This window comes from Onychomys torridus, chromosome 11 (genome assembly GCF_903995425.1).
Source record: "Onychomys torridus chromosome 11, mOncTor1.1, whole genome shotgun sequence".
Classification (NCBI taxonomy): domain Eukaryota; kingdom Metazoa; phylum Chordata; class Mammalia; order Rodentia; family Cricetidae; genus Onychomys; species Onychomys torridus.
Window position 1 is genome coordinate 16,951,787 of NC_050453.1, and position 12,903 is coordinate 16,964,689.

Genomic DNA, 12,903 nt, shown 5'->3' on the forward strand with positions numbered 1-12,903 from the left:
CTATATCCTGTTTACTCTGGAGCCTGAGAATCTTAGAGAAATTTTTCTAAGGTTTAGCTCCAAGGATCCAGTAAAGAGTGAATTGTGAAGCAAAGCAGAGGTCCCAACCATCTACTATTTCTGTCCCTGCTATGAATGAACTCAGACGAACCTTCTGGACCCTACGTTTCCCTGTTGATAAAATCATGAGATTGAATTAGACAACCCTACTGTCCCACTCAGCTGTCCTTGGTCTCCAGCCCTGTCTCTGCCTTGCTGCTAAAATTAGGCAGACAACATAGTTCAAATACCTTCCATTTTTGGTTCTCATGGTTTTAAAATCCCTAAGATTAGCTATACATCCAATGTTTGATTAGTTCCATAGGCAGCTAGCGGGTCAAGAAGGAATACACTTGGCATCTCTTTAATAGTCTCTTTTTGGTAGGTACATGAGCAGGTAAGTCTGGGATCACCAGCCACATGTCTGTACCTACAACACCCATACCCCAAGGAAGACTATCTTTAGAGCCATATTGTATTCTTACAATAGTGGTTCTCAACTCAGGGCACATCTGACTATCCCAGAACACAGTAGGGAGACAGGTATACTGACTTGTAGTAGACAGAGGCTCAAGACACTGATAAGCACACTATAATGAATGGGAGAGTTGTCTGATTCACAATGTCTGCAGTGCCCCACTGAGAAACCTTGCCTTCAAATGCCAACTCAAAGAACAGTCCTAAACGCCTTCTAATGCTTTCAGCTGATCCAGTCTACACAGGAGGTTCACCAGCTGGGTGTATCCACAAGAACCAAAGACCTGAGCATCTCTTACCGTGCGAAGAAGGAAGCAGCTACCGAGGTACCTGTGGAAGTCTCACTGGCCACACAGGAGCCCTGGGAGGCAGGGACGCTGCTGGCTGCCGGCTTATCTGCATTGTAGCGGTTCAGCGCTGACTCTGTCAGTCCCTCGCGGCCAGTCTCTGTCATCAGCTGGGAGATCTGACAAAGAAAATGACATGTTGCGCATTACCTGAGGCAGCTTGCTGTCTGGAGGATAGGGTGGGTTTAATTCCACTCACTCTCATAACCTGGGGTGCATGGGGTTCCTATGACCATTTCCCAGCATGTTAGCTAGGTCACTTCCTTGTTTCCATTTAAAACAATGGAGTAAAATAAGCCCTGACATTGTAGGTTGCATCACACCTACATCTTCCCTTCCTGGGGAGGGGAAAGTGTCACTCATTAGCCACATGCTCTTCACAGGCCAAGATCAGAACCATGACATGAACTAATGCTAGCTTGGCACCTGGAATGCCCAAGCACTCACAAACTAGGGACTAGGCAGAGGTTCCCTCTGATGGCGGCATGAGCAAGCCTACTAATGAAGAACACAGGGCATTCAGATAAATGTTCTCAGGGGCAGTGGTTGGGGTCCGCTGGGAAAAGATGGGTGGATTACAAATGCAGATAAAATAGACACAGCTACCATGTATTACCAATGGCTTTTCATGGGGAGTATTTAGAATATTCTGGACTTCATTTTCCTTCAGATCCATTAACAGGACCATCAGTGAGTTCTGCTTTGTTTCTTTTTGTTAATGGTTTGGGGTTTTGTTTGTTTTTGTTTATTTTGCTATTTGAGACAGGATTTCGTATATAGCCCAGGCTGGCCTAGAACTAGATATGTAGCTAAGACTAGCCTTGAACTCTGCAACCTCCCGCATCCACCTCCCAAATTGTGGGATTACAGGAATGTGCCACCACATCTGGCTATGGTTGGTTTTAACTGTCAACTTGATACAACCTGTGGTCTAGATCAGGTTGGCCTGTGGGCATGTCTGGAAGGGCAGGACCTTTTCCTTAACTCGGTTAGCTGATGTGGAAAGACCCACCCTGAATAGGGGTGGCATTTCATAGGCTGGGCCCCGAAATGTATAAAATTGAAAAACATGAACAGAGTAAGTAGACAGGCATGCATCCGTTGCTCTGCTCCAGACGGGGGTGTGACATGACTAGCCATTTCAGATCCTGGCTCCTTTGCTTCCCTGACCTGATGGACTGTAGCCTGGAACTGTGCAGGAAAGTAAACCCTTCCTTCCTCGACTGCCTTTTTGCTGGGGTATTTTATCCCAGCACCAGAAATAGAACTAGAGGATACAGTGTTTTTGTTTTGTTTGTCTAAGAACTGGTCCCTTGCAGCGTAGACTGCCCTCAAACTTCCTACGTAGCAGGGACTGTTGCCATTTTATTTCCAGTGATTGTTTTGTAACAGAATATACTTCTGTTCATCTTACATAATATGGTGATTATGGGTTAAAACTCTAAGTGTACTATGTGTAGCAGGAATCTTAAAGAGTCTTATTAATAAAATCAAACTCTGGGCCAGGAATTGGGGTGAATGCTGGAAGATCAGAGAGACAGAACAAGCCTCAGCTATCTCACCTTGCTAATTCCTCAGCTGATCCTGTTTCCTCAGACTGGAAGCCTCTGAGTCCTCATCCCAATGGCTCTCAGCTGAACTGCTGCTCAAAAGCCTAAAAGCTTAACCAACCAAATGCTTCTAGTTTCTGGTCTTCACACTTTATATATCTTTCTACCTTCTACCATCACTCCCTGGGATTAAAGGCGTGAGTCACCATGCTTGGCTGTATCATTGAACAGATGGATCTCTACCTCTGGAATGCTAGGATTAAAGGCATGTGCTACCAGTGCCTAACCTCTATCTTTAATATTGTGGCTGTTCTGTCTCTGACCCCAGATAAGTTTATTAGGGTGCACAATATTTTGGGGAACACAATACCATCATAGCTATGTGGTTACTTTAAAACTTTATTTGACTTCCAAAGGGGAAAACATTAGCTTAAATAAACAAACAAAAACAAAGATAACTTCAATTAAACAATAACAAAAAAAAGGTCTTTGGCCTGCCACAACCCTTAAACACTCAATGGAAAATATGTCCATCACTTATAAGACACAGGTGTAATAAAGCCCGGGGCAGGAACCTTTTCTCTTGGTCACTAAGCAGGTGGCTGGCCATGATGGAGCCTGTGTTAACACCAGGGACGTGAAAACATTCATACTTCTCCTCAGTATCAGGAGAACAGCCGTTAGCTCTGTTTCCCATTGACTCGAAACTTCCCTCTGCTTAAATTCCTGCTCTGACTTGGGAAGTTTGGCGTTATTCAGTGGACGTTCTGCCAAACCATACTTTCTTACCCTCATTCTACACACAAGAAAGAACTGTGACCCCAGTCAGAGCAGCTGGAGAGGCGGAAGCATAGAGAAGTCCCGAAGGATGGTATCCCTGTATTCCACGGGGGTCACTAACTCTCCACAAGCATAGGTCACCTCTGTGGGCTTCCTATGCTGCCAAAAGCTGCCGCAGCCCAGAGGGGACAACAAGGAGACTGCCACATACACCGTTGTCCCAATTGGCTAGTAAGGATAAAGCCACAGGTGGTGCATGATGCTCTCCTGGACAACATCCAGGCACAAAACCAAACTTGGAAGTCCACAGCACCTTGTTTCCATCTGAAGCACACATCTGGTTTTCACTCACAATGACATCTGAGAAAAGTCAGCAAGTGAATGTGGGGGCATTAGAGACACCTTGCACATCCTGGTGAGATCAGTGAGCAAGTCTCACCCAATCCTCTGTGGATGTTTCCTTTCCCATGATTATATTTCTTTTTAAATGTATTTTGGGTCTTTTTTATTTTTCAAGAGTGCTTCTAATTTCCCTTCAGTATCTACACTTTGGGACGGAACTAGAACTAGACTATATTTTATTTCCTACTGCTCACATCTAACTGATTACATCTTTTCTACTGTCCTTTAAATAAGCAAACATATTTCTTTTCTAGATTTCATTATTTTCCTGGGCATGTCCACATTTGTGCTGGGCAAGCATTCTACCACTGAGGATACTCCAGTCCTTCCTTTCCAGTTCAGCTGTTCTTGGGGCTTAGCTGTATCAGGCACTTCAGTAGGCACACTCGCAAACACGTCTTCGCGTCTCAGATGCCTTCAGTATTTACTTCCATGTTTACCTTCTTTGTAATTTGTACACGAGTCCCTGGCTGACAGTATGTTGTACAAAGACAGGCTAGCTGGCTGCATCTGACTTCTGGGCTCTGTCCAGCTACGTCTTTATCACTGAAAGTCAGGGGAGCCAGGCACCCTCTTAGAAAAGCAACCCGTAGATGTTTCAACTCAACAATCAAAATCATATTGTTTCCAGATGATTCTGAGAAGTCTGCTTATCAGATGAACCACCATTCATCGCCGCTGCACTGGAATGCAGGCTTCTGAGTGCTGGAGCTCAGTGGATAACGTCTCACCAAGGGGCTATCATGCATGTCACCAAGTCACTAGCTATCAAGAACTTACTCCCTTCAACCTTGACAATTATCACTAAGACAATACCACCAGTCGTGAATGAATCACCTCGGAGTCAAAAGGACAAATACCTGCCCTCTGAATAATACTGAGTTAGGAAAGATCTGTCCAATACAAATTCCTTCTTTGGCTTCGAACTGGAGATAGCCCACCCCAGAGCTGTACACAGGTTAAGCAGAAAGGCTGAAGATACCAAAGGCATCACCATATCTGCTTAGCCCTCTAAGACTGAGAAAGTCCTATCCCTTCTCCAAGGCCCACGGGAGACAGACAACAAGTTATGTAGACAGCGTGGCTCTTGCTCCCAGTTCACACTTGAGGACAGAGCTGAGAAGACTCCAAGGTCACACAGCACAAAGGAAATGCAGGCCCTGTCTGATGACTTTCTGTCTCCCTTCCTCAGACCATCTGTTACCAGAGTGTACTGAACAAGCTGAGGACCGGGCAGATCTGGGGGATTATAGAAAGTAAACCATGCTAAGTGCCTCACTTAATGACATCTGGGGGAATCATGAGATCTGGGGGCAAAGAATTAAACCAGGAAACTAGACATAGACTAGAAATTTGTAGTGAGCCTAGAACATAACCTGTCTCAGAATAAAGCCACTCACACACCTGGGGTGTGTGTGTGTGTGTGTGTGTGTGTGTGTGTGTGTGTGTGTGTGTACACTATCTGTGATATGCTAATGAGAGACTTTCAGATGTGCTTTCAGACAAATCTCCAGGTGAAAGGAAGGGCCCAGCAGGGAGGGAGGGAGGGAGAGAGGGAGGGGAAGGGGGAGGGGGAAGAGGAGGAGGAGGAGGAGCCCCTGTTTACCTGCTGTAGAGTTGAGCAGTGCAGCACCAGGCTGGGCCGTGGAGGCCCCAAGAGGAGGTTAGGTCATTTCCAACATGCTTCTGAAGAAAGGAGCCCCTGGAATCCCTGGCATCCCACCCTTGGTCTAACTTACCACCCCACCCCACTCTTCCCCCACCCCACTCTTCCCCCGCCCCAGCTCCATCCTTCCCCCAGCTCTGGCCCTTCTGCTGTGCTCCCCCACTCTTCCCCTCCAGCTCCGTCCCCCCCAGCTCCATCCCCACCAAGTTCCGTTTCCCACCCGCAGCTCCATCCTCTCCACACTGCCTCATCCATGGAGAACTTAATGCTTTGGCGTCACCACCCAGCTCTGAACCAGAGGCTTGGTTTTGAAGGACTCCATTTACCTTGGTTGTGCAAACTGTTCCATGTTTATTTTCTCCTCTCACCATACTGTGGAAAACACACCATTATTCCCGAGAAAACTCAGATCCAAAGCCATAAAATGTCCGCTTCACACCGAAACCTTCAATCTAAGTAGGAAGGCTTTGCTGTCTGCATCATTGTCCTATTGTAACTGAAAGCTCGAGGCCATGTCTAGTCACAAACTCAAGAGGACTAGTTTTTCACCACAGGGTCATGTTTGGATTGGTTCTGATTAAAACCCACAGTTAGCCCTCCAGCTCAGTTGCACGGGACCACGCCACTGCTCAACTGTGTCTGCCCACTCTTCAAGCTCCACCGTTTTCTGTGTGAGGAAGAGGATGGTGGACCTGAGACACAGGATGACGGCGAAAGGGACGCTACAGTGAGGAGTGTGAGGAGAGGGCGCACGTGTACCCAGTGTGTGTGTGTGTGGGGGGTCCACCCTGAAGGTGAGGATCCATGTGCCATGATGGTGTTGTAGGGTTGCTTTGCACAGGCGTTACACAAACATCGCTCCCCTCCTGTGTTAACCAGAGGATAAGCACATGTCTTCAAATCACACTGAAATTTTGACACAGACATCTCAGCACATGTCCTCAAAGATACCGAGACTCTGAGATTTGCTTATGCTCTTGAGCTCAGATTCAGAACAAAAGGTGTTTGGTACTCATCACCTTTCTTACACACTGCAAGCTGCGATCTGTAGGCCTCTGGCCTTAACTTTTCCCACTGAAAGAACGGCTCAGAGCTATCAGTGGGTGTCCGCATGGGGTTTATCTTAGATGGCATTCTTGACCCAGAAAGCCACTGCCCTTCGACTGTGCCAAGACAGCAGGGAGCTCCAACCAGCATCTATCCCCTATGTGGAGATATCCACAGACATTAATTGCTTCCTATTCAGTCTTCAATTAACTACATTTAATGACACAATAACACTCTCCCAAGTCCCAGAAAATAGCATCTAATAGCACTTTCTCTTAATCGGTACCTGGCTGTCTCGGGACAGTGTCTTTTGTTATTATTTGTTACTTACAGTTGCCAACAAGTAGTTGTCAACCCCCTAAGTACTTTGGATCAGGATTAGCACAAATCAGTTCACATTCCTCTGGACGAAGATGGGTTACAGTTATTTGTTACCCCGGTACAGTTTGGAAGCTTGTATGCGGTGAGTGCTCAAGTTTTTGACCTCTAGAACCAGCTGGGGTTAAACTGGTTATAATGAAGAATAAACTAGAGGAATGGGCTTGCCATAGAGCAGATGGAATAGCAGCCTTAATCCAAAGATGAGCAGTACCATAAAGACTCGTTCAGACTCCAGGGTAGGCATCTGGACAGCAGGCGACTGATGGGGATGTGGGGGGGGTGGTGGACAGAAAGGCATCTGCCTCCAGGAGTGGCATCGTGGAGGCATGGTTGATAAGCCTTCCCGTCTGGGTTCCTACCAGAGATGGACAAACATCTTTGTACCCATTTCTGCAGCCTGATTATCTAGAACAGTCGATCACAATGAAAAAAAGAACGGAGGCACCAGGGACTATGGCAAGAGGATTGGCTTTCAATGTCCGTTTTGGATGAGGAATATTGCATACAATGCCAGTGAAGCCACACAGTGATGACCAGGCCCTTAGCACAGGCTGAAAAAGCGTTCAGATGCAACTTTTTGGATTTTAGATTATGTCTATTTTATCACAATTAAAAAAAAAAATCCCATAACACGAAAGAGTCCGTGCCTTTCAACCTTCCCCAGGGACTGCACCCTCTTCTCTCACTTAAAGAAGATGGTCATGTGGAATATCATTTGCAGACCAGAGTTCAAGAAGATAGCCAAGAACATGGGGGCTCTGCCATCCGGTGACTCTGACGCAGCTCTGCACAGATCATGTCACATGTTTTATAGACAGTCCTGTCGACAGAGTAACAAGACTGCCATACAGCCCAGGCCTAAAACCTGGCGGTATGGCCAGTCTGAGCCCTCAATGGAGGGAGATGGGAGGGAAGAGAGGCAGAGGCTACAGGCTGGGGGCAGGGGATAAAGAAAGTCCTTCAACCCAGTTGTCTAAATAAAATTGTCAGACTCTCTACCCTTACATAAGAAAAATGCCACCCTCCTCCCCATCCCTCACCCCTCCTCCCCATCCCTCACCCCTCCTCCCTACCTCTCATCCCTTCCCCCCTCCCCTCACCCCTCTTCCCCATCCCTCATCTCTCCTCCTCATCCCTCATCCCTCCTCCCTGTTCCTCACCCCTCCTCCCCATCCCTCATCCTTCCTCCCTGTCCCTCATCCCTCGCCAACACTGCTAAGTGCTCACCTAACATTGTTTTCAGGATGGAGGATTCTAAAATCAGCATAGGTCAGATCATTTCCTAGGCTTAGTGTTCACTCCAGGGCATTCAAATACAGCAATTCATTTCTTAGTGTTTTTGGTATGCTGTCCACAAAACACAATTACTTGCTACCTCACTTGAGGCTCAACGTGGACTTGGCCCTGTCCCCAAGGCTCCAGGGCACACAGATCACGTCTGGGATTCCTGTGGCATTGAGTCCCACAGATAAGTTCCTCCTTGTGCTGTCCAGCCCCCAGCTACCCTAAGGAGGCCAAGATGGCAATCTCCCATCCTGAGGCTGGACATTTTGATTACCCTTATTATGTTAGCTTGCTTTGGCTATAAATTTTATTAGTGGCCATAAAATTATCCATCCACAGCATTTGACTCAGTGACCTCTTGCAAAAGAGAATTCCACAACCGGAGATCCACGAGGCCTATGCTGGCAGCTTTTTCTTCCCCTTTAATTTATGGGCTTACTTCCTTTATCGTCTTCCCTGTGTGATGAGACTCTGCAAACGAAGGAAGAGACTGTGTCATGATAGCCGTTATCAGGGCTTACATCTGGCCCCTCAGCACCTGGGAACTGTTTGCTTTTATTCTCTGTGTTGCCAGAAGGTAAAGGGGCAGGGCCACCTGCCTGCTTCGTGAAGGACCCCGGAAGCATGATAAAGCACGGGGCCGGCTGTGATGCTAGTCTGGATTCTTAAATCATATACTTCCAACATGTGCAGCTGGGCACAGCAGTTCGGTGCCTTTTCAAAGGATTCTTAGGATGAAGGATAACACCTTTCCATCAAGATGGAGCTGTTTCATCCGTACTTTAGTCCATCTTGTAGGCATGTTGAAGCACAATGCTTTGATGTCTAACCTTCAGTCATGTCTCAAGGTGGCTTCAGTGATAGACACATCAATGTCACATAAGATGAGGGGTCTAGTAGACAGGAGGAAGGGGCATCAGGCATCATTAAGACACCATCATAACCATGACCATTGTCATGGTTAATAGAGAGTGCTGTTTTCTGTTTTATTTTTTATTTTATGTGTGTGTGTGGGGAGGGGGGAGGTGTTCTGCCTACATGTATGTCTGTGCATTACATGTGTGCCTACAGAAGAGGGCATTCTGGGATCCCTGGAACTTGAGTTACAGACAATTATGAATAGTCATGTGGGTGCTGGGAATTGAACCTAGGTCCTCTGAAAAAGGAGCCAGTGCTCCTAACTGCTGCGCTATTGCTCCAGCCTAAGAGCACCATGTTTATCATCGGCGCCACAGTTATCAAATGAAGGTATCAACTCTACCGCATGGCAAAACCCTGGAGCAAGGAATGGTCACTCTCTACCCTTTGATTATACTGTGGGTCTCGTGTCTACCACCATCAAAGAATGTAGACAGCTCCCTAGCCATGCCTACCTTTCTAGATGACAGATGGCAGTCAAAGGTTCAACCAAGAAATGAGAAAGGAGGCACTTGAGTAAATGCCTCCAGATACCTAAGTATTCTTATCCAGCATGGTGTGACTTCTTTTCCACAGTCAGATGGAAATGAAGTCCAATAGTATGAGGCTTGATGTAATTGATTTCACTTTCCATTTACAGCTAAGCAAACTCAGACGGAAGGGTCGGACTGCAGTTCCAACCTGAGTCACCAGCCTTCCCATCACAGTTGGACCACAGACTTTTTGTTCCTCCATCAGATCCCCAGACCTGTGACCAGGCATCCCTTTCCTCATGCCCCTCATCATCCTGAGCAGCTCTTCACCTGAGCTATCATCGCCACTGTTTTCCACCCTTAAATGCACAGCTGAGATCCAGTGTCCCAGAAAGCATCCACAGGCCACATCCCTACACCAAATGACCAGGGCCAGTCCCCTCACACATTCACCAGACTTGTCCTCCAATTATCTCCTCTCATTTTTCCTGTCATTGGCTTTTGGTCATGGTGGTGAACTCAGGCTCAGCACATGTTCCATCAATGAGCAGTCAATACTCATCTTTCAATTCATTCTGTAACTTCCTGTTTCCAGGTTCTCCCTAGTAAGTAGGCAACCCTTTGAGATCTATGACTATGGATATCCTCAGTACTACGATTATAGGACACTGTCTGTATAGGGAATCCATGTAACACATACATTAGTGAGTATATTAGTAAATCCATATAAATAAAAGTAAATTTCTTCTAATAGGTTTTGGGTTGCTAATCTTAATTCAGTATAGTGCTAAGAGTCTGGACTAGAGGAAGAAAGGGGAACAAGGGATGTCAGGGAGCAAAGGAGAAACAGGAGAAAATGTAAGAAAGATACGAACAAAAATAAATCTGCATAAAGGGATGGAACACAGAGAGGGAAGAGGGTGAGTGTCCCTCTCCATCAGCTTGATGTTGGCATGTTACAGCCACAGCTAGAAGCAGGAAGTCTCAGAAAATAGGATCAAGGACCATAGGAACTCAGAACCCATGAGAGGAGCAATCAGCCCAGAGGCAGCTTGCACTACCCTGCCCCAGTTTTTCCTTCTACTAGACACACATTTCAGCTGAACTCAGAGCCCCAAAGTGCTAGAAGACACGCAAACACAGCAAGCCAAAGACCTGTTCCACAAATTGAGTCATTCTCTTTCCATTTAAAAAGTAGTCCTAACCTTGGAAGACAAAGGCTTAGCATGTCTCGATGTCAGAATACTGGCCCTAGCCTCTTGCAAAATAGCAGTGTTTGTTAGTTATGCTGCCAAGGGTAAATATAACAACATTAAGAGACTGCACATTAGATTAGCTGGAACTGCTGTAGCATTTAATTCTAATACAGATCATGGCCTTTTCCATTTCTGTTTAATCGGCCATGTTTTCTTGTCTCTAGAGGTCATCAGGATGTATCTCTGAGAAGTCATCCCATCCCAGAGTCTGCCGCTGATCTTCATCTAAATCTGGGCAAATGCTTTTTGCAAGATCCAATGGTGCATCATGCCCTGGAATTGAAAAACATCCTGATTCCTTACACTTCCTTGAACTTCAGTACACACACACACACACACACACACACACACACACACACACACACACACACACACAAACATGGCTATCAGCTTTTTTTGAGGGTAGACAATACTCAGTTGTAAGTAGCCCACCAAAGACTGAAGGATGGTCAGTAAAGCTCAATACAAAACAACCTTGCATTCTCTAGACAAGTGAGAAAACAACATCAGGCATGCATGCATGCAACCCTCATGTATATCACACATGCACACTCAGAATGATAGGGGTGGTAGATGATAGAAAGGAGAACCCACAGAAGGCACAGGTCTGCAGTAGATGGAGCCAGGACAGCATAAATCTTTAGGACTCCGATCAGTCTGGGAACATGCTTTTCCTTGCTGGGTGTCCTTCAGGGAGACTGGCCTCATTAGAGCTGGCTTTAGATTGCATGGTTTATCCTGTTTTGTCAAGATCATCCCACATCATAGCCAGAAACAAGCCAGAGACAGGACGGACCAAACTGAATTAGTATTGTCATCCTAGTATGTGGAAAAGGGTGTGGGGCAGGTACACGACCATCGATAAATGCCATATTGACTAAGAAGGATTAACTACGGGGCAGGTTCAGTGGGAACAAAATAGGAAGCCTTGAATAAGTCACTTCCCTTATCTTAGCCCCAATCCCCCAGTGAGGAGAGCTGGGACATTTAGGATGAAATGACATAATGTGGCTGAATGTGCCCTGCGGTCTAAGCCATAATGAAACACAAGGCAAGAACGTTTAGAAATACAATGACATCCTTAAGTTTATTCTTATTCAGCATTTCAGTGGCCTTTACGCAAAACCTTAAGAACATGTCTATGAAGACAACAACAATAACATTACCCACCAGTACCAAAACCATCGAGGTGAACGAGGACTGACGTTCAGTCAGCTGACTGCCCTATGATGCCCTGTCTCACGTGGTTCTGGTTCTGACGTCATCTCCTATTTTCTGCTTACCAGCTGCAGAAATGGTAAACTATACACAATCAAAAAATAAAATAAAATAAAATAAGCAATAAAGCTGGAGAAGCACTTAGATATAGACCAGACCAACATTTATGTGTCTATTGACACCTGTCAAGAAATCTGCCATAGGAGAGCAGAACTCTAAAATAATTGAAAATATTTTTCAGAAATACAAAGGAGATTGGTGTCTATGGGTGAGCATTAAAGCCAGGGCTCAGGTCTACACAAAGAACCAGCTGTGGGACCTCAGTAAAGTCAATTAACCTCTCCATACCCTAACTGCCCAAATCAGAGATATGCCAGAAGGGATGTTAGCTAGAAGGACCCTCAGATATCTTTATTCTCAAAAAATGGCTTAAAACTCAAAACCAATATACTAGCCTCTTCACTACAAGCCTGCACACAACCAGGCAGGCTGGCAACCTGAGCTCACATAATCCTGACAGTTTGGGAATCATTCTTCTGATTCTTTCCCCCTGAGTTTAGGGCTACCTGCTGTATAAAGCCACGGCTTGGGGCCTTAAACTTTCACACCATTTCTACAGTCAGGGACAGAACACCAGGGCTGTCTGCTGTCCAGCTCTAGGTCTCTGATCCCAATCAGGACAGATCCTAATCACTAGACCCAGGACCTTTTGCCTCTGATGCTTTCTGAATTGGTGCCACCCAGCAGGCCTAGATTATTACTAAATATACCTGTATGCGTCATGGTTTCATCCTTCACTGAGAAAAATAACATTGAGGACACTATACAAGTTCAAAAAAGTTTGAATACCCTCTCTACTTCCTTAACTCTAAAGTCTCATATCTGAAACATTTTATTATTTTTAAACACTAAAACATGTTTTAACCTTTTTTTTAAATCCTGGACTTCATGGCTTATAAAACAAAATTTCAAAGTTAATATTTTCAAATTCTCCTGTCTGCATCCAAGTCCCAAGGAGGTTTCCTGTGTGAGTCAGCTAGAAATTTGTGTAATCTCACTGTATCT

The 12,903-nt window shown here is 45.7% G+C and overlaps 1 protein-coding gene across 1 annotated transcript in view; it reads right to left on the reverse strand.

The window, feature by feature from the left end:
• Kif26b (kinesin family member 26B) overlaps nucleotides 1-12,903 on the reverse strand; it is a 426,094-nt gene that overhangs the window by 228,030 nt on the left and 185,161 nt on the right. The window contains exon 4 of the mRNA XM_036202104.1: nucleotides 816-982. Coding sequence (XP_036057997.1) covers nucleotides 816-982 — 167 coding nt within the window. The remainder of the gene's footprint in view (nucleotides 1-815; nucleotides 983-12,903) is intronic.